Genomic DNA, 22,976 nt, shown 5'->3' with positions numbered 1-22,976 from the left:
CAGGAAAATTTAGAGATATCAGGCATGGCGGCAGAAGGACGCCATCAGGTACCGAGAACCTTCATGTTGAAAATTGACGAATCAACAGAATTAGGCAAGACATTGACCGAAGGTGTGGCTCTTCAACTAGAGCGACAGGAGACGCGCGCACAATAGACGAGCAATAAGCCAGGTCACACAAATTTGACATAGAACAAGAAAACAACTGGATAGGATAAAGATATATTTAGGACTAGAAATAAAAAACAGTAAATACTAATAATATAGGTGTAAAACAGGTCGCCGAAGGCGAGGGGTAAAGGTGATCAGGCAGATCTGACCACAAAAAGACCCCTCGCGGAGCAGGACATGCGTGTCCGGGTAGCTGGGGGGCCAATCACCAAACTGCACTTTGAAGATGTACACCTCCGGTACAATTCCCTTAAAAAGGAAAAAAAAAATGATGATGAAATGGCAGGAAGCGATTGGCAGTCCCAAACTGGCTCCTAGATCAACATACTTGGGGCAAATCAGGACGGACGAAATGCAGGAGACGCAGCAGCCGGGACCGTAACCGCCGTCGACTGCAGGGGAAGCCTTGGTAATACGGGGCTAAAAGAAGAAAGAGAAGAAGAAAAAAGAGAAAAATAGAGAGAAGCGGGAAAAAGTAAACTTACTTGACTCCATTATTTTTGTTCTTACACTTCGGCGACCAGTTGAACAATAAAATAAGTTGTAAGGGTAACATTTTGCGTAAGTAGGGTGCAAACTCAGTATATTTCATAAAAAAGCTTACATAGTCTAAACAATAAGTATAAACAATAAAACATAACTTACAAAACACTTATTTAAGTAGGTTGACCAAACCGTTACGCCCTCTCCCGCCAGGACAGCACAACCTAGGAACCCACGAAACGAGCGACCATCCCGCGCACCTCAAAGGTGACAAGGAAAGTCAACAGAGGGCGCCACCACCCGCGAACTGGGTAACGGGTGCTCTGGCGCACAGGAAGACAAGCCGATGCGGGACAAGGCCGCCCTCCACGAAGGAGTGACAGATTCCAGGAGAACCGCATGGGAGACAACAAGAGGAGCGTAGTAAACTTGAGTTACGAAGGGTCACACATTGTAAATAAAGCCATGGGGCACGTAGGTTATACAGTTAAGTTAGGGTTAAGTGTCCGGGGCGAACACTCTTCAGAGGGGGGAGATGTCACGAATAACATAAATTTCACTATGTTCCGTTACCTAGTCGGGCCCCGGTCTCCCCTAGTGCACTGTCTGAATCAGCAGGACCGACAAATTGGGGTCACGATGTGGGTATTTAATCAGCGTCTCAAGCCATCGAAGATCACTGGTCTCTAGGTCGGTCTTCGAGCATCAGTCCGAACTTTCTAGTGCCCGGACGGCTCGATACCTTCTTGGAAATCCAGGCTGAAAAGACGAGAGTTCTTACGCAACCAAGAGGTGACCGTCCGAACTCTTGAACCTATCAGTACCTGAAGTAAGTCCTTTGGGCGTGTCGGTCATAGGGGCTCCCTGCTCGTATCGAGCGGGTTTCGCTTGGCGACACTTCAAGAGGGCTTGCAGGGCCTTAAGTAAATCCTTTGGGCGTGCCGGACATAGGGGCACCCTGCTCGTATCGAGCGGGTACCGCTTGGCGGCACTTCAGAAGGCCTTACGCCCTACCCCCACACCCACGCATCTACACACCCCCTCTCGGAAAGTGTTCCATGCGCGTCCTGCCAGCGGCGGTGCTAGCGGCCCTCCTAGTCTGGGGGTAAGATCTAGTTCATTGTAAACCAAGTAGTAAATAAAGACCACATACTTAAGCTACGATCTTGTTTCGAATTTGAATTGATTTGAATAGTGTCCGAAGCGCAAACAGTTTACGCACAGTTTTAATGCCATAGCTTTTTTAGACCTATCATCAATAGATAAACGCAAAAATTCCTGACTGAGACCTTTGCAACATTGACACACTGGAGTATTTACATTCTTTTTTACGTCACCTTCGGTCGCAAGAAATCCACGAGTAGTATTAGATTTACGTTTATCTATTTGTCCATCTGTGTGTTAAATATTTTGCAAGACTCAAGCAATTTCGCTCTACCCTTTAGAAAAACTTTAAACTCCTCAAAAGTTGGAACCGAGTTTTTAAGAGTTTTTATTTTTTCCCATTCAAATTTGGATGACTTATCTAATTTTTCTGCCGACAGTGCAATTATAAGTACGTGCCAATTATCTGTCGGTTGCCCCAACTGTTTCAGAGCCCTTAAGTTTTTCATGAGAGTATCTAATAAACCTCTTAGTTCCGTCGAAGAGTCTCTTTTAACTACGTCAATACTCAACAACGCTTTGATATTGTCACGATCTAATTTTTAGTCGTAACGCGGGGACGTGTAGGCTAGGGTCGTAGTCAAGTTAAACTCAAAGATTGGATAACAAAAACAACAACGTTTATTCATAGAGAGAAACTAGTAAAGTTGAAGACTTTAGATTTTATACACATTGTCAGACACAAGTTGGCTTATTCATAAATTACAGAGTTTGTACTTACATAATAATAAATGCACAAACCATTTTGGACGAGGGTAAGTGTCAGGGTAGAGTTCCCTTCACTTTCGCGACCGAACCGTTTAGTTTCGCGGATAATTTCTAACTAACCCTTCCTTCCAAATTTCTCGGCTATTTATTGTAAGGTCTTGCGATCCCTTAGTCAGTTCAATTTCTTAATTGCTTGTCTAAGCACTTGGATCATTGTCCGAACAATTGATGACTTATTGCTAACTGGCGATTGCAACACCTTAGCTAGCTTCCGTTCTAAAAAGGTTCGATTGCTTATTTTGCGACTCAAGTGGTCGATGACTTGTTTCGGTCAGTGGCCGATTATTTGCTGAATAAGTAATTAACGAAAATCTACTTGTGACACATTCCCCCGGCCGACAAAAGGTAGGCCCTAGCTTTTCACAATATTAACTATATTGACAGAAAGTTTACTATGCAAGTCTTCTAAACAAAATAACATTAAATTAATTATACTTTTAAATTTTTAATCATGGTGGCAATATAACAGAAATTTGACACCACAAATTCTAATCTCTTTCTTCAAATCTTAATATAGAACAAAGAGGTAACATAAAAATATCCTTAATGGATTTTCCCCCTTATTACGACACAAACAAAATTTATCATAGTTACATGTAAACACTAATCAACCAAGTATAGCCCCTAGTTTTTCACAGAATTAAAATTAAAAATATCCCGATTCATACCCCAAAAGAAAAATTATAAAAGAAAACATATAACAATAGGAATAAAAATAAATGTTTTTGTTATTTTCTTACCTCTAGAGTTTGTAAAAAAAAACTTAATGTCTCTATGCTTTAACACTGAGGCGGGAGACTTTTCACTCGCGATTCACTAATATTCCGCGCACTATTGTTTGTTCGGGGATTCTATTTTCTTTTCGCGGCACTTCACTGCACTAAACATGGCTTCTGAAGACAATTTGGACGGTGTCTGGAGTCTGGAACTACATATCTGTTTACTGCTCTGGATGTGCAAGTGGAACAATTCCCAGAACTGTATTTTCACGATTGCCATGGTGTGTGGTTCGTGATCTAATTAGTGACGAACAGGAGCGGGACTGAATTATATCGGGGTGACCACAAAGTACACCGCGGGTATCCATTTGTTAGTTATATGAGGCTGAGGTGACCGCATGGATACACCTCAGGAATTATAATTTATATTATTATAAGAAGGGGGTGGATGGAGTGTCTATTAGACTCAAAGCCAACTACTTTCAACTACTGTCAGCCCAACGGTGGGGCTTAAATCAATACAGGGTTGATTTTAGCGTGGACATTGACGACACGAAAACGAGAAAAAAACTGCTCGCTATCGGCATCCGTCAATTTAATTTGACGGGTTATTTGTTTGACGGCACCGTGCTCTACACTCCCAATCGGCTACGTCCTGAGCCGTGCGAATTTGTCGTGGCAAACGAGGCGTCTGGTGAGAATGTGACCGTTAACATTCGTATGGTGGGAGAAGTGTCCGCCGGCGATTATCACTATCTACAACTCTTGAACATTATTATCAAGAAGTGTTTCGCTTATATGAACTTCCAACTCATCGGACGGACCTATTTTGATCCGAACATGAAGATTGATATTCGGGAGCACAACATAGAAGTAATGCCTGGTTTCTTGACTTCAATGCGACAATTTGAATCTCACATTATGTTAGTTACGGATCTTTCATTTAAGATGTTGAGGATTGACAGTTGCTACGACGTACTGACGGAATGCGGCAACTCCAGAAACTCCCGTCAGGAATTCCAGCAGCGTCTTATTGGTTGTATTGTCATGACCGGATACAGCAACTAAACTTATCGTATTGATGACAAAGCTTGACGGGAGCCGATTTGGGATCATCCTCCGCGGCAGGTCACCACGGCTTAATGTGTCTATTCCCACCGCGGCCACGATCACAAACCGACTCAACTGTGGTCGCGGTCTGACGTCCCGTGGCTGGTTTTTCATCGTCAGCGTTTCCAGTCTCCTTAGAGAAATGCCCGGACCTTTAACTTTTGCTGATTCTAGTTTTCATTTCCAGTGGCGTGTATTAGTTTTTACCGAGTCTGATCCAAAGCCTTGTTCGCTCTTGATTTCGCATAGCTACTCCCGTCAGTGTTAAATGCAATAAAAAACGTATTACTACCTACTGCTATTTTAATCTTATTGTCTACCATTCCCGTTATAATCATAAAATCCCTTGTAAAATATATAGGCATATTGATAATAGCCTTAGTTAAGTTATACACTAAAAAAAAAATCTCTTTGTTTTTCTTAAATATAATATAAACCTATATTATAAATTGTCCATTTGCCTGTCACTGGATTTGTTTTAATACATTGTAAAGGCTTACTGCGATTCTTCGAAAACTTGTAATATGCTTATCAAGCGCCGCTTGCCCATATTATTTCATGTGAAAACAGTTAACGTCCTAATATTGAAACTTTGTAATCTTACTCTTACGTGCCCCGTTTGACTTTTATAAAATCTTCAAGTTACATTTTGCAACCGTTTATTTATTACATTTAGCAACTCATATAATTTTTGAAATTGTAAACCCGTGGAATTTAACGCCCCATATTTTGACTACGGTACTTAATTACCGCATATGCTCGTAGTTTATTTTTTTTTCCCAATATACTTTTCCTTTCATTTGTCCCTTATTAATTTTTTTATATTTATTTTCTTTTTTACATACCATTATGTAATTATTAATCTTCGCGCGCGCTTTTTATTAACCCAGATATGCCTAAAGAATTTTTTTCGTAACAAACACGTTTTTTTGTTATTATCTTTATTAATTAAGGGGAGAAGAATCAGGTAATTGCAAAATGACATTAAAACATGAACGCATAAGCCCTAAAGGGCTAGGCCTATATTTAGGACGTTAGGAAAGTAACATATGTAACTTAAATTACGTAATAAACATTTCAGGTTTTATGATACTGCACAAAACATTTCACATGGACCCCAACATCGCATTTTTGACACCGTGTAGTTGTTTTTGTATGACAGTTCCGGCATTTGGTCTGCTTTTCTTGAGGTACAACATAGTGCTCAAGCATATCAAATCGAATTGCAATATTTTCATTATGGCTAGGACGGCCGGTAGAACTTGTAGCCTTTTTTCTATTTTGAGTGAGTAATGCCACTGCAATCTAGAAGATCAAGCATTCCTTTGTCATCCTTGTGTATTCTCCACGCGTTGTGAACCATCATGTCAATCCCATGTGACACCAATGGAAAATACCATTTTTTACCGCGAATGGATATTCGATAGAAGCTTATGTTTTCGTCACACCTGTCAACTCCTCCCATGTTACTATTGTACTTTTTTATGACATAAGGTTGGGTAATTTGAATACTTTTTTTTTCTTTTTGAGAGTACCGTTTCACACTTTGCTCGGGTTTAGCCCCAATTGCATTTGAGCACATAGTCACTATGTTGTTGTCGTTCCATTGTACAGCCACTAAATTGTGTTCCTTAGAAACTTGACATTCATAGTCGCCTCTTTTGCTCTTTCTTAGATCAATTTTGGTAAAGGGATTATTATTCAGCCTATTGGTTCTAATAGTTCCACTGCCCTTTATGCGCTTATCAGACAAATTTATGAGTACATCTACAGAATTGAAAAAGTTATCAAAATAGAAGTGAAATCCATCTTTTTCGGGCCATTTGCTCTGAATATGGTCAGCATAAGTTAGTATTACACCAGCACCGACACCTAATTCTTTATATTTATCCCCAACGTGAGTCGACGCACCCTGGTATGGTTCAAACCAATATACATATCCTAAACGTGAACATCCCATCCACAGTTTGTAACCATACCTGATGGGCTTGCCACGAATGTATTGCTTACAGCCGTGACGCCCATAATATGGAACCATAGCTTCATCAATGCTAAGCGATTTCTGCAGCGGAGCGTGATCTAAAAACTTCTGATTCAGATGTCTAAAAAAAGGCCGAACTTTGGCGAATTTATCGTTATTGTTGATCTGGTTATTATCAGCAAAGTGCAAATTACTCATTATCAGTTCGAACCGGTCTCTCGATATAGCATTAGAAACTAAGTCATTGTGTGTATCTTTTTCCCGCTCCCAAAACATACGTCGCCTTGGCACTTGCACGTAACTGCTCAAAAGAAGCACTCCCAAAAAGGCCTTTATTTCTTGCGGAGTAATATTAGAAGTCCGGTTTTTTTGACTCGCGTACCTATAAACGTCGCCTTTGTTTATAGATAAAATCAAATACTCTGAAATTATATCTTACCTGTTTGTTTCGATAACTAGTAAGTTGACTAATTCGTCGTCAAAATTTTTTTTAAAAATTTGAGAAGGTGTCAAATCTTTGGTACTGAGATCTTCACATTCCCATTCTTCATCGGTTTTGGAGTCGAAATCGTCAGGTGCCCACAAAACCGTATTCTTTTTTATTTTCTCTATATGAGTTTGAGGTGTGCGAGCTCTTTTTATGAACTCGGCGAGCGAAAGATTCATTTCTTCATCCGAATCACTCTGATTGCGTTCACCTGCTGATTGTTCGTGACTTTGAAATATTTCGGCAGGTGCTCGTAGTTGGCTTGCAGGGAAATTATCTATTGAAAATTGATCCTCATCTCCGGAATCTTCATCTGTTATGTTCCCACAAGCATTATCTGGAGGAAGCATCACAATTTCTATCTCGCTTTGTGCGTTTTCGTTATCATCATCATCTAGAAGCGATAACGCTTCATTTAGAGTGAGTCCCCTAAAAATTCAAAATCGATTTATTATAATAACATAATTTCCTAACGTCCTAAATAAAGGACGCCTGGATATGCCTGTCTGTAGTTTGTTCCGGCGAACAAAACTGAGGTTAAGATCAAAAACATCATTTACTTGCAACCGTTTTCCGAGCAGTTTATCATAATACAAGCTTCAAACTTGATAAATAAACTCTAAATACTTACCCTACAAACTTGACGTCACAGTGAGTCATTTTAACTCATGAATAATAATGTACAACAACTAACACACACAACAAAAATGCACGGCGCTTTCGAAGCGGGTAGAAGGCATTATGGGAGAAATCACAGGCCAATTAGACGCAGCATATAACGACGTACTGACAATCGGCGGGGAATTTAAATCACTGGCCTATATGTAGGACGTTAGGAATAAAAGGGTTTATTATTCTCGTATGCTGGATTGTGCAAGTTGGAAATGAAATAACGAGGATATTTATTCATCAGCAGTTTTTTCGTATACGTACCGCGATGACTTAAATAACAAAGTGATCGTCATCCGCTTGCAGCATAGGAGAAGAATTAATTGTAGATACATGTATCATTTTTTCCTTTTTCCCTTACTAAGGAAAATCACTTGCGTACTTTAGTACACTCTATTTGGGCTAATACTGTTTCGCCTTGGGACAGTGAGCGTAATTCTTTATTTTCTTTTAATTCGAGCGTAAAAATTTTTGATTCTGTAGAGCTTTTATTTTCGCCCATCTTAGTCATTTCAATTCTTTCTTTTTCTTTTATAGGCGATTTCGGATTTCCACGGCGTCTGCTTTTCCTGCAGTTTACTACGTATTTTATGAGTTTATGTGCTATAATAATTACGAAAAGAATGAGGCACGCACAAGTAGTATAAAAGAATACATCATGTAGATATTCAGAGGATGCTTCCCCTTTTTTGTCTGCTCTTGCGGCAGCTACTAAATTTGACGCTACTATTACTCTATTTTGACTTTGTATCAAATATACTACAAGAATTGACAATATGATATTCCACACCAGGAATATTGTGTCACTGTGCAAACCGTATCTGTCACTATAAGTATTCTCTTGGCTTATGTCGTCAATTTGGTCGATTACTGTCCTGACTAGATTCTCGTTGCTAGTCAGATTCAAGTGCGGTATTTGCAGGGACCAATTCGTATTCAAACATTCTTCTATGTTTTTATAAGTGGGTACATTATTTGTTATTTTAGGGTTAAGTATGAAGGACTGTAGGTTGGACCATGTTGCTGGGATGATGTGGATAGCCATTGGTTTGAGAGTCACGACGTCGGGACAGGGAAAACGCTGAGGAATGATAGTTTTGCCTTGCGCTATCAGTGTGCAATTACAGGGCAGTTTTATCTTAATTGAGCCCTGGTGGCTGTAATTTTTTGGTATTGTTGAACTGGTTTCGCCGCATTTGATAATCGTTGTAGGGTCGGGGTGGGTAATAATGTGTGTTTCTTCTGCTATTTCGGAAATTATTAGTGAACTTGACGTGTGGCAGTTCATTGGACAGAAATGACTTAACTCTTGTACCGTACATCCCTCGTACAGTTTTCTTGCACATTCAGAACCTTGGGTATTATCTGATGAGAATCGTGGGATGAAACATAATTTATCGTGATAAGGTTTACATTGGTGTAATCCGGAGCCAGAAATTTGACGAAGACTTTGATTATCTTGGGTGGGTTCGTTGTTTACTGCCAAAAATAATGTGTGATGTGGTATTGTGCAAGTTTGGTTAAACCACGCAAAGGGTGAGGTTACTAATTCGAAAAGGTCCCAATGTTGATTTTTCTGTATCACTGGTATTTTGACTAATACTAGAATTCTGTTTTGGAAAAATGAGCATTCTGAAATTGGGAGTTCATAATACGTGGAGATCTGTTTAAGAGGGATTGCAATGTCTTGCTCGGATTTTTCAATCTCTAATTTTAGTTTTTTCAAATCGTTTCCCAGAACCGATGGGTTAATGATAGAGGGTGGGATTTTATGGTCCTTACATTGGTCAAGGATGGTGTGTCTTCGTAAGGCTCTTGTTATCACGATAATTCGTTTGAGGTTTTGAAATTCATTGTATGCCAGGATTGTGGTAAAATTGGCTTGGTGTCCCAAATTCATTATTTGTCGACGAAGTTCGTTTGTGCTGACTTCTATGTATTTTATTCTATTTTCTGTCTCTTTGAACGATGACCGTATAGCTTTATCGTATTCCTTAAAATGCATAGAGTTTTCGCTAATCTCTCTTAATGTGTTTGAAAGCCCTTTTCCTAGTGTGTAGAGTCGATTTTTCATTCTCTCTTCATTTTCCGTTAGAAGTGTAAGTTTCTTCTCTGTAGTCAAACCACAACACCACGCGAACCCTTCTCCGATAAAATCTAGTGCCCTTTTTCCTCTAAACTGGCTATACTCTGTTTTCTCTCCTTTTGAGTGTTTATCCATTGATTTTATACTCCAACTTTCCTCAAATAAACTGAATTCCTGCGTAAAGGCTTCCGATAGTTGGTCTAGATGATGCTGGAATATGCATTCTTCGCTGCTTTCTTGGCATTGTGTTTTTAATGGTTTTTGGCTCGTAAAGCTGGCGTCAAAACTTTCATCCCAAGTCGTCTCGTATTTTAGAGGTATCGTTGCTTCGTAGGTTATAGTGTTTGACAGCGGTTTCCAAAATGCCCCTGCGCTCACTTCCACATGATATTCCAGTCCCTCATATTGGTATAACAGGGTTGTTAATCTACACAAGATAATAGGATTAATAAGTGGAAATTACTCTCCCTAATATGCTCAAGCCTGTATATAAAAAAAATAAGTATAAAATAAGAAGACATTATGTGTTTAATTGTTATCGTTGTGATCGTCTTTGGGATAAGCCTCGGGAGTCCAAGGATCATTATATGGTAATATTCGGCTTACGTGTATTATATCTTTTTTTTATTTTTTCGATGTCCCCAGTTGTACCTCGTAGTCCACGTCCGATACCTTCCTTGTTATATAGTAGGGCCCAGACCATCTTAAAAGTAATTTTTCGCTTTTCTAAAGGGTGTGAATACCTTTACCTGGTCTCCTTCGGCATATTCTACGTGTCGGTGTTTGTTATCGTATCTTATTTTATCACTCTGTTGTTTCTTTTGTATATTGTTGACTGCCCGATTTCTAGCCCCTAATGCGCCCTCTCGGATGTCGTTACTTGTGCAGGGTCCTTCTGCGGGAATCAGATTTGCTTCTGTAGGTAATATTGGTTCTCGTCCGTATACTAACATGAAAGGTGAGAATTGTGTCGTATCTTGTCGGCTTGTATTGTAGGCAAAGGTGACTTGGCCCAAATATTCGTCCCAATCTGTCTGTTGCGTGTTTGTATAGATTGATAACATGTCCGCCAGTGTCTTATTTAATCGCTCCTTGAGACCATTCGTACTTGGGTGGTATGCTGTTGTGAATTGTTTAGTTGCACCCAATTTTTTTTAATAATTCGTTGACTAATTCGGACTGAAACACCTTTCCTCTGTCGCTAAGTAAATATTTTGGTGCCCCGTGTCTTGTTACTATATTTTCGAGTATAAATTTTGCTACGGGCCCGGCTTTTCCGTTCGGTAATGCTTTTGTTTCAGCCCATCTGGTTGCGTAATCTGTTGCGACTACAATCATAGTATTTCCGTTCCTACTTTTTCGAAATGGTCCCAATAAGTCGATTCCTACTCTTTCAAAAGGGGTTCCCACAGGGATCGGTTGAAGCAGTCCTATTGGTTTTCTATTTTGCTGTCCTTTTCTTGCTTGACAGTCTGCGCAGCCTTTCACAAACCTTTCGACGTCCTTCTGAAGTCCGTCCCAGTAATAACGGTCCTTGATTTTGTGCAAGGTCTTTGCCATACCGAGGTGTCCGCAAAGGGGTTCCGAGTGGTGGCTGTACATAATTTCTCCTACTAATTCTTTCGGGATTACCAACAATTTACTACGACCTGTATTGTTACTATTTATCTTGTATAGGACCCCATTTTCCAGTCTAAACTTCTTGGCCCTTTTCGCTAGTCCAATACTTGCGTTTTCCGGGTGTTCTACAGCTTCCACTAGCTCTCTTATAGCATCATCTTTGTTTTGAAATCCTTGAATGTCAATGGCCTCTAACAGAAACGTGTCTACTTCTTCCACTTCTTCTGGCGGCAGGACTGGGTGTCTGCTTACGCAATCGGCGTCTTTGTGAGCAACCCCACTCTTGTGTTCTATGGTGTAGTCGAATTCCGACAATGTGATAGCCCATCTCGCTAGCCTGCCTATTGGGTCCTTTAAAGTTTTTAACCAGCAGAGCGCGTGATGATCGGTTATAATTTTTACTGGTTTTCCATATATTAATGATCTGAGATATTTTAATGCCCATACTGCCGCGAGTCCTTCGATTTCTGTTATGGTGTAATTTTTCTCTGCTTTTGATAGTGTCCTACTGGCATAGGCGATGGGGTGCTTCTTTCTTTCTTCATCTTCCTGTAGCAGCACAGCTCCTACGCCTAACAAACTTCCGTCCACTCTTAGCTCCGTCGGCTTTTCGGGATTGTAGTGCGCTAAAACTGGTGCAGTGCAAAGTTTTTCCTTTAAAATTTGGAATGCTTCTTCTTGACTTCCGCCCCAGATGAATTTTGTATCCTTATGTGTCACTCCGTATAGTGGCTTGGCCAACTGGCTGATATTCTTTATGAACTTTCGATAATAATTACACAGCCCTAAAAAGCTTTGTACACTTTTTACATTTTTTGGGGTTGGGAAGTTTCTTATCGCTATTAATTTTGATTCATCTGGCTGAAGGCCTTCCCGCGAGACGCTGTACCCTAGAACATTAATTTTTTCTTTTAGGTATTCGCATTTACTGGGTTTTAGGGTTAGTCCTGCGTCCCTCAAGCGTTGAAATACTTTTCTTAGCTTAAACAGATGTTCTTCTTTTGTTTTTGAAAATATAATTATGTCATCCATGTATATAAGTATTTCTTTCCATTTCATGTCTCTAAACACCCTATCCGCTAGTGCCTGAAATGTCGCCGGCGCGTTACATAGTCCAAAACTCATATAGTTAAATTCCCATAGTCCGTGCCCTTGTGTTTGAAATGCAGTATATTGTTTAGAATCCTCGCTTATCGGTACTTGCCAAAACCCAGAGTACATGTCCAACGTTGAAAAATACTTTGAATTGCCTAGGTATGTTAAGATGTCGTCGATATTTGGTACTGTGTATGCTGATTTTCTTGTTACGTCGTTAAGTTTTCTATAATCCACGCAAAACCTAGATTCGCCCGACTTTTTCTTTACCAAGACGACCGGACTGGCCCATGGTGATTGACTGGGTCTGATGATGTGAAAGGCCCCGGGTAACGATCCCGGTACCTCTCTCAAGATTCTTTTCAGTTTTTGCCAAAGTAGTTGTGAAGGTTTTGATTGAAATCTACTACACAAGTTTACTGCAAAACAGATATCTGGCCTAGTCGCCAACATCAAATATATTAAAGAACAGGTCAGTTCTCTTCACTTGATTGATTTTCAGTATCAGTACACTCATTAATCTCAAAACCTCCAACTTCCATTGGTGTTTTCATTGGTTTGCAGTTACTCATATTAAAACGACGTAAAATGGACTCAATATAACTTTTCTGACATAAATACATACTGTTAACGATTCAAAAACGCGCGCGAAGCTCAAAGTGTCCGTTCCTCCGCGATGAAAATGGAACCGACCGCTCGCACGGGAATGAACGTGAAGAAGTGCGTGCACATTCTTTGTCTTTTGTCTGACGTCGGCTATTAGTCGGATCAGTTAACGGGTCAATTAGATAGATTTTCCGACTTCTTATATGCAATCAGTCAACCTGATGCAGTTCAAATAAATGAATTGCAAATGCGTATTTCTAAAATAGGAAATTTATTGGAAAGATTTGAAGAAATTCAATTAAAAAATGGATATTTTGCATCCAGAGCCTGAGGATGGTAATGACGATCAAAGTAGCTTTGAAAAGCGATTCTATAGTCTAGCTTCTATTGCAAATAAGCTGGTTAGTGATTTTACTAGTCCTTTGGTTTCTGCTACTCATTATATTCCTCAACCAGACGTGAATATTGGTGGTAGTAATACAGTACTAGGTAGTACTAGATTACCAAATTTAGAATTACCAAAATTTAATGGAAACTTTGAGAAATGGTCGCAGTTTTCTGAAACTTTCCAAACGTTAGTTCACAATAATCGGCATTTAGACACGATTCAAAAGTTTTATTACTTATTAGATAGCTTAGAGGACCCTGCTAGAGAACTTTTAGATTGCTTAGAAATTAAACGTGACAATTACGCAGTTGCTTTAGGATTATTAGAAAATCGCTACCAAAATAAGCCTGTAATAATACAGAAACACATCAAAGCACTAGTTGACATGCCACCAATAAGTAATGCATTGCCTAATTTGTTGCGAACTATAAATGACTCAATAGAAAAACATGTTAGAGCCTTAAAGGCACTAGGTGAGCCAGTAGAACAATGGGATAGACTGCTGATATTCATTTTGAGTAGGAAACTAGATATTGAATCCAAGAAAGAATGGGAGGAAAAAACAATTTCTGTTTTTCATGGAGATCCAACTTTAAGTGACCTAACAAAGTTTTTAAGCAATAAATCTTTAATTCTAGAAACCGTTGAAACGAACATAAAACCCGTCAATTCCCGTTTTAAGTCCGATGTTAAAGTGGGTAGAGTTTGCAACTATACTTCCGAGCGAGCATCAGGCTCTCAGCTTAAATGTGAAGTATGCAAGGGTTCACACTTTGTTTATAATTGTATGCAGTTGCTGTCACTGTCAATTTCAGAACGGTCAAATGAAGTTAAGAGACTTAAACTTTGCTTTAACTGCTTACGTTCTAGTCATTCATCGAGAGACTGCACATCTGGTACCTGTAGGAAATGTGGAAAGCGCCTCAATACACTATTGCATCTAGATTCTAATAGTTCTCGAGATGTTCATAGAAATATTGGAACTACTAACAATTCAGATAGTGTTCATGTTAGTTTAAAAACGTCAGGAGAACGAGATGAACCCGTAGTTGTGGCAACATCGGTTAGTAAGTCGAAAAAATTATCGCAGGTGTTGTTAACAACGGCAATAATTTTTATTAAAAATAGACAGGGTTCATTTATAAAATGTCGAGCTTTATTAGACAATGCATCTCAGTCGAACTTTGTCACTTCTGAATTAGCTGACAGGTTGCAGGTGACTCAACAACGAGTGAATATTCCTGTGACTGGAGTTAATCAAATATCGACTAAAATACGATCTAAATTACACTCTGTAATAAAATCGTGCTACAATAACTTCCAGGCTGATCTAACATTCCTTGTACTAGACAATATCACTTCTAACCTTCCAATTAGAACATTTAGTGTTGCGGAACTGAACATACCACCAAATTTGCAGTTGGCTGATCCTAGCTTCAATGTTTCTTCTAACATAGACGTTTTGTTAGGTGCAGGTTTGTTTCTTAAATTGTTGTGCGTAGGACAAATAAAATTGGGTGATCAGCAACCAATTCTACAGAAAAGCGTGTTAGGCTGGTTAGTTTCAGGAGAGATGTATGAATCCTACCAAGACTACAGTAATTCAGTGCTAGTTTGTCACACAACTACAAATCAGGATTTAGAAAATCAGTTAGAAAGGTTCTGGAACATTGAGGAATGTGAGCCTAAAAGATTTTTCTCTAAAGAAGAAGTTGAATGTGAGGAGGATTTTGTAGAAAATTATGCTAGGGATAAAACCGGTAGGTTTAATGTAGCTTTACCACTCAAGGACAATGTGAACCGATTAGGGGATTCCTTTGAAAGTGCACTAAATAGGTTTCACAGCCTAGAAAAGAAGCTTTCACGGAATTCTTCGTTACAAAAGCAATATGTAGAATTTATGCAAGAGTATATGAAGCTAGGTCATATGACGCAAATAGAACCGGACAACGAAAATGTTACGTCTCCTATATTCTACCTACCTCACCATGGTGTGATAAATAGTGATAGTTTAACTACTAAAATGCGAGTGGTGTTTGATGGTAGCGCTAAAAGTGCTAGTGGACTATCACTAAATGATGTACTGAAAGTTGGTCCAACCATTCAAGAAGATCTATTAAACATATTAATTAGATTCAGGCAGTTTGATGTAGTATTGACCGCGGACATTGCCAAAATGTATCGACAGATAAATGTCACTGAAGCACATAGAGACTTGCAACGAATCCTATGGAGGTCAGATCCATCCCTTGAAATTGAACACTACCAGCTAAATACTGTAACCTATGGCACTGCTTCAGCTTCATTTTTGGCCACTCACTGTTTGCATCAAATTGCTATTGATATTGAGAAAACAAGACCCGATATTAGTCAAATTATTAACAAAAATTTCTATGTTGATGATCTAATTCTGAGTGTGGAATCTGAGGAAAGGGCTTTAGATGTTGTTAGTCAATTGTCAAATATTCTGAATCAGTATGGTTTCCCACTCCGAAAATGGTCAAGCAATAAGGAAAATATACTAAAGGAAATTTCTCAAGATGATACAGAGATAGGCTACATGATATCCGAGGGAGATTGTAAGAAAACTTTAGGAATTTATTTTAATTCTACTTCAGATTTTTTAGAATATGTTGTTAAGACAAGTAATTCAAGAAAGGATCATTTAACGAAAAGAGTAATATTAGAGAGTTATTGCAAGCCACATTACGGCATTATTAAAGTAAATTTTATTAAAAGCAATGCTTAATTTCAGGTTTTAAGTTCAGGTTATCGCAGTGAAAAACGAACACCGTTTTTTTTAAACATGACCTAAAAAAAAACGAAATTATTAAAAATTACTTTTTTGAGATTTTTCACACTTATTTTAAGTTAGCTATTTGCAATTTACAACGAATTTGGGGGTCAATAGAAGGAGAGACTAGGACTAGGTGGTACGACTAGAAAAAAATATTACTGGTGATAGTGATAATGGAAAACATTTTGGAAGCAGTTATTTTGGGAGGTGGTGCTGAGGACGAAGTAGAATTTGTGATCTTAAATAATATATTAGTAGATCGGGATGATGTAGGAGAACCAGAAAATAGCACTTTCTATTTAGATAATTTTTCTGATCAAGAAATAAAGCTGAACTTCAGATTCAATAGGCATGATATTGAAATTTTAACAAACACCCTAAGATTACCACCAGAAATACAAACTGATACCAGACACAAAGTCAACAGTAAGTATAATTTTTTTAATTCACTTCTGTACTATTTTTTTTTTTAATTCAAGAATTAACTGCCCTATGTATTATTTTAAGAAGACTGGCATACCCCAATCGACTGGCAGATATTTCTCAGATGTTCAAACTTTCGCCTCAATCACTCTCTCAAATTATAAATAAAACAGCTAGCTTAATAATTGAAAGTCATGGTTCATTGTTAGATGATCTAAATGTTTTAAATTGGTTAGATAGGAATAGACTTCAATATTATGCTCAGGTATGTTAACTCTGCATATAAATTTAGGAAGTTAGTGTTAAACAATGTTTTAGGCAATTCATAACAAAGGTGGCGCAATCCCCAACTGTTGGGGTTTTATCGATGGGACAGCTAGACAAATTTGCAGGCCTTCTGTCCAACAGGAAGAATATTATTCAGGCCATAAAAGAAACCACTGCATGTATCAGTCAGTACTTTGTCCTGATGGTCTGATTGTCAGTTTAAAAGGAGCTTATCCAGGTACTATAGTTCACTTGAAATAAGTACTACAAATCTTTCATTGTCTATTTTGCACTTAGGTAGACGACATGATGCTGGCATTTTTAGGGACTCCGGCTTATATGAACGCTTGGAATTAAAAGCTGTATTTGGAGATGAAAAGTATGTGCTTTATGGAGATCAAGCTTATGGAGTTATGGAATTATTATTGTCACCTTTCCCTGGGAGACCTGAAGCTCTGCTTCCCTACCAACAACAATTTAACATGTCAATGAGAAATTTACGTGTAGCAGTAGAATGGGGTTTCCAAAAAGTTGTATGTGAATTTGCTTTTGTAGATTTAAAAAAAAATCAAAAATTGCTTCTTCAAGATATTGATAATTTATTTAAATTCGCAGTTTTTCTGACAAATTGCCACACTTCTATATATGGAAGTCAAACTAGCACATATTTTAATGTAGAACCTCCGAGTTTAGAGGAGTATTTAGGTTGAAAAAAACCTTTGAACTTTGTAAATAAAATTGTATAATAGTTATACAACAAGTGACAAAAAAAATTTAAAATCTTTATTAATAAATAAAAGTATAAAAGTACAAATTAATTGTGCATTAATGTATTACAGCTCGTTACATTTATGGCATGTCAATGATGATTTGTTTTGTTACAACCCCTCTATCATCTTTTGCTGAGCTTCAATTAACTTATTTTTGGTTTTCATTTCAGACAAATCCATTGATAGTCTCTCATTTTCGAATCCTAATCTTTGGAGCTTTTCTTGCTTCTCTATTTCAAATTTCTGCTCGTCAAATTTTAATCTGGCTTCATCTAGCGCCAATTTTCGCTTTTCTAATTTTAATTTTTTTTCTTCAAGGTCTATCTCCTTTAGCCGAATTTCTCGTTCTCTCTCCTGTTTCTCATTTAGGTATGATAATGCATCTTTCTTTAATATTCGGCTTTTGTTAGTTTTTTTTCTAACTGGAACTAATGCAATATGTGGGTTATAATACTTCATATACAATATCCAATACAAGTGTATAGTTACACATCGTCCGAATTTATTATTTGGCTTTTTTGTAAGTTTTGTGGCCTAGTGAGAAATCCAGGTTACAATACTGAGTTAGATAAGTGACCCAAGTAACTTGTAAAAAAGCCTATATTGATTGGTGGAATTGCAAATGTTAAATTCTAATGATGTGCACCCATACTTGTACTACATATCATATTATCAAACAGTTACCTAATATTTTTCTTTTTTCAAGTTGAATTTTATTTTTGTCAACTCTCAGGTCTTGTTGTGACGCCATTTGCTTTTCTCCAGTAGTTTCTGCATAATTTTCAACCAGTTTGCTGCCTATTCCTACAGATTCACTCTGCTGAGAACCTACAATTCTATTATATTAAAATATATCAAGTACTGAGTCAGTTTTTTTTCTAACCGTCCAAATTTAGACTGTGATAATCATGGTCTATGATAGTGGATTGTATAACAGTTTCACTTTCAAAAGGAGGTCCTGTAAAAACCAATTGATCCTTTAAAACATAAAAGTTTACAATGACGCATATCTTTATAGATGAAGTGTTACCTCAAATGATGATCATCTTATATGAGTATAAGCTGTAGAGTCATAACATAAATTCATATTTATATTCAAACTGTCTTTGCATTAAGCAAAATAAGTAAATAAAATAAAAAGTACTAATTTTCAGTTGCAATAGTGCCAATTATCAACTAGGTTTGTCAACACCTACATATGAGCCTACATAATATATACCTGTCTCAGAAGTATCGTGAAGTGTGGATAAATTGTACATTGGTAATTCAGACTCTTCTACAAAATCAAATTGACCCTGATTTTCATAATTTTTAAGAGCAATTGTTTCTCTTGTACTCCTTCCTACATCCGAATCACTTTTTCTTTGGTTGTGGCTTTATGCCTTTTTTTTATAACCAAATCAGCCTCCATTGAAATTATTTCTTGCAATAGGGTATCTTTTTCTGAGTAAGGTTCTTCACAACCAGATCTGTAAAAATATTATTTTGTTACCCAGGTATATAAAGTGCTAACACAAATTAACCTACTTTAATCTTTCTTTCTGTTCTTTCGCCTTCCACATTTCAATTAGCCACTGCAGATGTTGTTTTAAGGTTTTTATGACAAACTTTTTGGAGGTAAGCCTCTCCATATTAATTTGTACAATTTCCCACCTTTCAGGATGCAACATTGGTATCTGTTGAACTACTTCCCGGAGAAATATTACGTCGTCTTCGTGTGTAAATCTCAAGCGTCGTTGCTTCTGTCTCTCCATAATCTTATTATTTATTCACCTCACATCCAAAAGTATCAAAAAAATCCGATTTATTGAAAAAATAAACAAACCTCATAACCTCAAAAATTGCGCTAAAATTATTTGCCGATCTGCCACCAGTACTGTTCTCGAGTCCGAGTTTACCCGACGATCGTATAAAAGTCAAATAAAGGTCAACTTAAAAACAACTTAAATAAAGGCGAGCAGTATTCTAATAAAGTAGCCTATATTAATATCATTAAATGCGCATGCTCAGATGTCAAAACAAAGGAATACTTTATTAAAGTCATATAGTTTGTGCGTTGCGATATCTTTCTAATGTCTTTTATTTCTCAGATTTTCGATCCTCTTGGATTGGTAGGCCCAATAATCGTTAGAGCTAAAATTTTCTTACAAAAATTGTGGGAAATGGGGCTAAGTTGGGATGAAACTATCCCAATGGAGCTGTTCACTAATTGGACGCAGTTTTACTTGCAATTAGACGCACTAAATGAAATAAAAATTCCAAGACAAATTTTAATTAGTAATCCAACAAAAATATCAATACATGGTTTCTGCGATGCCAGTGACCTCGCATATGGTTGTGCCTTGTACTTGAGATCAGAGAATAGTCTCGGTGAACTTTGTGTTCGTCTTATTTGTGCTAAGTCTCGAGTTGCACCGATAAAGAAACTAAGTATTCCACGGCTAGAGTTAAGTGGAGCTTTGTTGTTATCGAAGCTAGTTCATAGGGTTGTTAATGCCTTGGATGTTAATGTAGATCAGGTATATCTGTGGACTGACTCCACGATTGTATTATCTTGGTTAGCTGAGCAACCAAGTAACTGGAAAGTCTTTATAGTTTAAACCGAGTGGCCGAAATTCAAGCTATTACTAAACATTACCAGTGGGGTCATGTAATTTCACAAGAAAATCCTGCTGATGTAATATCCAGAGGGGTCCAACCGAGTCAATTAAAAACACTAGATATATGGTGGCAAGGGCCCAGTTGGCTATCAACTGATCAGGTCAATTGGCCACAAAACCATATATTAGACAGAGATCTAGTTCCCGAGAGGAAAGAATTAAAATTAGTTTGTGCAAGTGTCATTGAAGATTTCGATTTGTTTAATAAGTTTTCTAATTTATTTAAATTACAGAAGGTAGTAGCATTTTGTCTGAGATTTTTTAATAATTTAAAAACTAAACAGGGTGATAGATTGGTTGGTGATCTTTCAGTCGAGGAATTAGATAAATCTCTATTAGTATTGGTATGTATTATGCAGAGGCAAGTTTTTAGGGAAGAATTGGCAACCCTAGAATTATCCAAACCATTGTCAAAGCATTGTTCTATAAGTTCATTGGATCCATTTTTGGATAAAAATGGAATAATACGAGTAGGTGGTAGACTACGCAATGCAAATATGACTTATTCAGAGCGATTTCCTATTATTTTGGGTCAAAAACATATACTAACCAAACTAATTATACTGGATTATCACCACAAACAGCTACATGCAGGCTCACAAGCATTATTAGCTTCGCTGCGAACAAAATATTGGATAGTTAACGGTAGAAGCGCTGTTCGAAGTGTACTTTGCAAATGCATGACTTGTTTTAGGGTCAGTCGTCAGGTTCTGAGTCAAAAAATGGGTAATTTGCCCAAGGACAGGGTGTTGCCAAACCGTACCTTCTTAATATCCGGTGTTGATTTAGCTGGGCCATATAACTTAAAGGACGGAAAACTTTGAAATAGGGCAATTGTTAAGGGATATATGTGCTTGTTCATTTGCTTCACTACTAAGGCTACACATATTGAACTTGTAGGTGATTTAAGTTCAAACTCGTTCTTGAATGCATTAAAAAGATTTGTATCTCGGCGTGGTCTATGCTCTCGATTATACTCAGACAATGCAACCAATTTCGCAGGAGCCAATAATGAGCTTCAGAAGATTTCGCATTTTTTATCCAACTTAAACAACAACAATGACTTTAGAAATTTTTGTCTTAAGTTTAGCATTGATTGGAAATATATCCCTCCGCGATCACCTCATCATGGGGGATTGTGGGAATCGGCCATAAGGTCCGCTAAATATCATCTTTCCAGAATACTGAATAATAATACATTGACTTTTGAGGACATGCTCACTTTGCTGGCACAAGTTGAGTCTGTGTTAAATTCTCGCCCACTATACCCTTTGTCCAATGACCCAAAAGATCTCCTAGCTCTTACCCCCGGTCACTTCCTTATTGGGGACTCTCTAAATGCCATTCCACAAAAAGATGTTACCGACATACCTTCAAATCGACTTCAGCAGTATCAGCTACTACAGAAAATGTTCCAACTATTTTGGTTCCGATGGTCATCCGAATACTTGTCCCTCTTGCAACAGCGCTATAAGTGGAAGCAGCCAATCGGGAACATCCAAGAAGGAACATTAGTGGTTATAAAGGAAGATGGTGCAGCTCCCCTCAACTGGAGGTTAGGTCGTGTAGTGGCAGTTCACCCTGGTCCGGACAATTTAATTCGCGTAGTGAGTGTCCAAACTGTGAGTGGTATTTTAAAGCGTGCCGTTCAAAAGGTTTGTCCACTACCAATAGACACTTTGCCAGAGCACAATATGAGTCGGTCAGATGAAACCAACTCATGAACCTAAGTTTAAGCGCAACTCATCACTAGTTTAAGTGTTCTCTCATGTTTATTTTTTCTTCGTTTGAAGACCTATTGTTAATATAGAATTTATGTAGTTGTTGAAAGATAAATCTTTTAAGGCCGGCGGTTATGTTAACGATTCAAAAACGCGCGCGAAGCTCAAAGTGTCCGTCCCTCCGCGATGAAAATGGAACCGACCTCTCGCACGGGAATGAACGTGAATAAGTGCGTGCACATGCTTTGTCTTTTGTCTGCCGTCGGCCATTAAGCAGTAAACATTACATTAGCGTGGCTAATTTAGTAAATACAGTCCATTTTTTTAGTCAGTTTAGAAGCTTGTTTTATTTTACCACAACAAGAGAACATAACAGCATCTAATGCATTTTCACATACCTTTTTCATCAAATTTAATATTTATTCCCAAGAAATTCTTTAGTTTTCCCATATCTTGCATCTCAAACTTGTTCTGTAATTTTACTTTTAAATCATTTATCTCTCTTTTGTTATCACTGACAATTATTATATCATCAACATATAGCAAATAGATGTTTGATTCACTAAGTTTCTTTAGATAAAGACATGGATCACTATTAGACTATAAATTATTCACTTCTGATGAAACAATCAAACTTTTTGTTCCAGCAAAAAGGTGCCTGCTTAAGACCATATAGAGCCTTCTTTAATCTGCAAACTTCCCCTGCATTTTGGAATCCTTCAGGTATCGACAGGTATATTTCCTCTTCAATTTCGCCGTGCAAAAATGCAGACTTTACATCAAGTTGCTCTATGTGATAATGCTTAAAATTTGAAACAGCAAGCAAAAACCTTAAAGTTGTTAATCTTGCAACTGGTGCATAAAGCGGGATTCATAGTCTGATTTCAGTAAGAAATAAGCAATAACAGTAAGAGATAAGCAATAAAGTTAGAAGTAAGAAACCGGTTGACATTCATAGTACGGTAGAAATACATTTTAAATTTAATTTATC

At 37.8% G+C, this 22,976-nt stretch overlaps 5 protein-coding genes across 5 annotated transcripts; 4 read left to right on the top strand and 1 right to left on the bottom strand.

Moving 5' to 3' along the window:
• Window positions 1-439: 439 nt before the first annotated feature.
• LOC145737335 (piwi-like protein Siwi) lies at window positions 440-4,373 on the top strand. Its single transcript, XM_081991974.1, has 3 exons — window positions 440-549; window positions 836-965; window positions 3,747-4,373. The coding sequence occupies exons 1-3, from the start codon at window positions 440-442 to the stop codon at window positions 4,371-4,373; spliced, it is 867 nt and encodes a 288-aa protein (XP_081848100.1).
• Window positions 4,374-13,264: 8,891 nt separating this feature from the next.
• On the top strand, window positions 13,265-16,096 carry LOC145737334 (uncharacterized). The gene has a single exon (XM_081991972.1). The coding sequence runs from the start codon at window positions 13,265-13,267 to the stop codon at window positions 16,094-16,096; it is 2,832 nt and encodes a 943-aa protein (XP_081848098.1).
• Window positions 16,097-16,109: 13 nt separating this feature from the next.
• On the top strand, window positions 16,110-17,648 carry LOC145737025 (uncharacterized). Its single transcript, XM_081991599.1, has 4 exons — window positions 16,110-16,570; window positions 16,624-16,832; window positions 16,886-17,072; window positions 17,132-17,648. The coding sequence occupies exons 1-4, from the start codon at window positions 16,318-16,320 to the stop codon at window positions 17,542-17,544; spliced, it is 1,062 nt and encodes a 353-aa protein (XP_081847725.1). The 5' UTR covers window positions 16,110-16,317; the 3' UTR covers window positions 17,545-17,648.
• LOC145737026 (uncharacterized) lies at window positions 17,596-18,966 on the bottom strand. The gene is made up of 4 exons (XM_081991600.1): window positions 18,824-18,966; window positions 18,488-18,562; window positions 18,289-18,432; window positions 17,596-18,032 (listed from the first exon to the last, which is right to left on the bottom strand). Exons 1-4 carry the CDS (start codon window positions 18,861-18,863, stop codon window positions 17,713-17,715), a joined length of 579 nt encoding a protein of 192 aa, XP_081847726.1. The 5' UTR covers window positions 18,864-18,966; the 3' UTR covers window positions 17,596-17,712.
• A 2,512-nt stretch (window positions 18,967-21,478) lies between these two features.
• LOC145737333 (uncharacterized) lies at window positions 21,479-21,988 on the top strand. Its single transcript, XM_081991971.1, has one exon. It carries the CDS (start codon window positions 21,479-21,481, stop codon window positions 21,986-21,988), a length of 510 nt encoding a protein of 169 aa, XP_081848097.1.
• Window positions 21,989-22,976: the final 988 nt, after the last annotated feature.

This window comes from Ips typographus, linkage group LG13 (genome assembly GCF_016097725.1).
Source record: "Ips typographus isolate SLU linkage group LG13, UJ_Ityp_2.0, whole genome shotgun sequence".
Taxonomy (NCBI): Eukaryota; Metazoa; Arthropoda; class Insecta; order Coleoptera; family Curculionidae; genus Ips; species Ips typographus.
The sequence above is the reverse complement of the archived record's forward strand: the minus strand, read 5'-3'. Positions and strand labels throughout refer to the sequence as shown.

Bases quoted from the DNA above. Each gene is read 5' to 3' on its own strand.
- LOC145737335 (XM_081991974.1), top strand. From the start codon at position 440: ATGATGATGAAATGGCAGGAAGCGATTGGCAGTCCCAAACTGGCTCCT. The intron at 550-835 runs GTAACCGCCGTC...TTATTTAAGTAG, and splicing joins GAGACGCAGCAGCCGGGACC to GTTGACCAAACCGTTACGCC. The intron at 966-3,746 runs GTAACGGGTGCT...TATTATAAGAAG, and splicing joins CGCCACCACCCGCGAACTGG to GGGGTGGATGGAGTGTCTAT.
- LOC145737334 (XM_081991972.1), top strand. From the start codon at position 13,265: ATGGATATTTTGCATCCAGAGCCTGAGGATGGTAATGACGATCAAAGT.
- LOC145737025 (XM_081991599.1), top strand. From the start codon at position 16,318: ATGGAAAACATTTTGGAAGCAGTTATTTTGGGAGGTGGTGCTGAGGAC. The intron at 16,571-16,623 runs GTAAGTATAATT...TTTTAATTCAAG, and splicing joins TACCAGACACAAAGTCAACA to AATTAACTGCCCTATGTATT. The intron at 17,073-17,131 runs GTACTATAGTTC...TTTTGCACTTAG, and splicing joins TTTAAAAGGAGCTTATCCAG to GTAGACGACATGATGCTGGC.
- LOC145737026 (XM_081991600.1), bottom strand. From the start codon at position 18,863: ATGTACAATTTATCCACACTTCACGATACTTCTGAGACAG. The intron at 18,563-18,823 runs GTATATATTATG...TGGTTTTTACAG, and splicing joins TCACGATACTTCTGAGACAG to GACCTCCTTTTGAAAGTGAA. The intron at 18,433-18,487 runs GTTAGAAAAAAA...ATAGAATTGTAG, and splicing joins TCACAGTCTAAATTTGGACG to GTTCTCAGCAGAGTGAATCT.
- LOC145737333 (XM_081991971.1), top strand. From the start codon at position 21,479: ATGCTCACTTTGCTGGCACAAGTTGAGTCTGTGTTAAATTCTCGCCCA.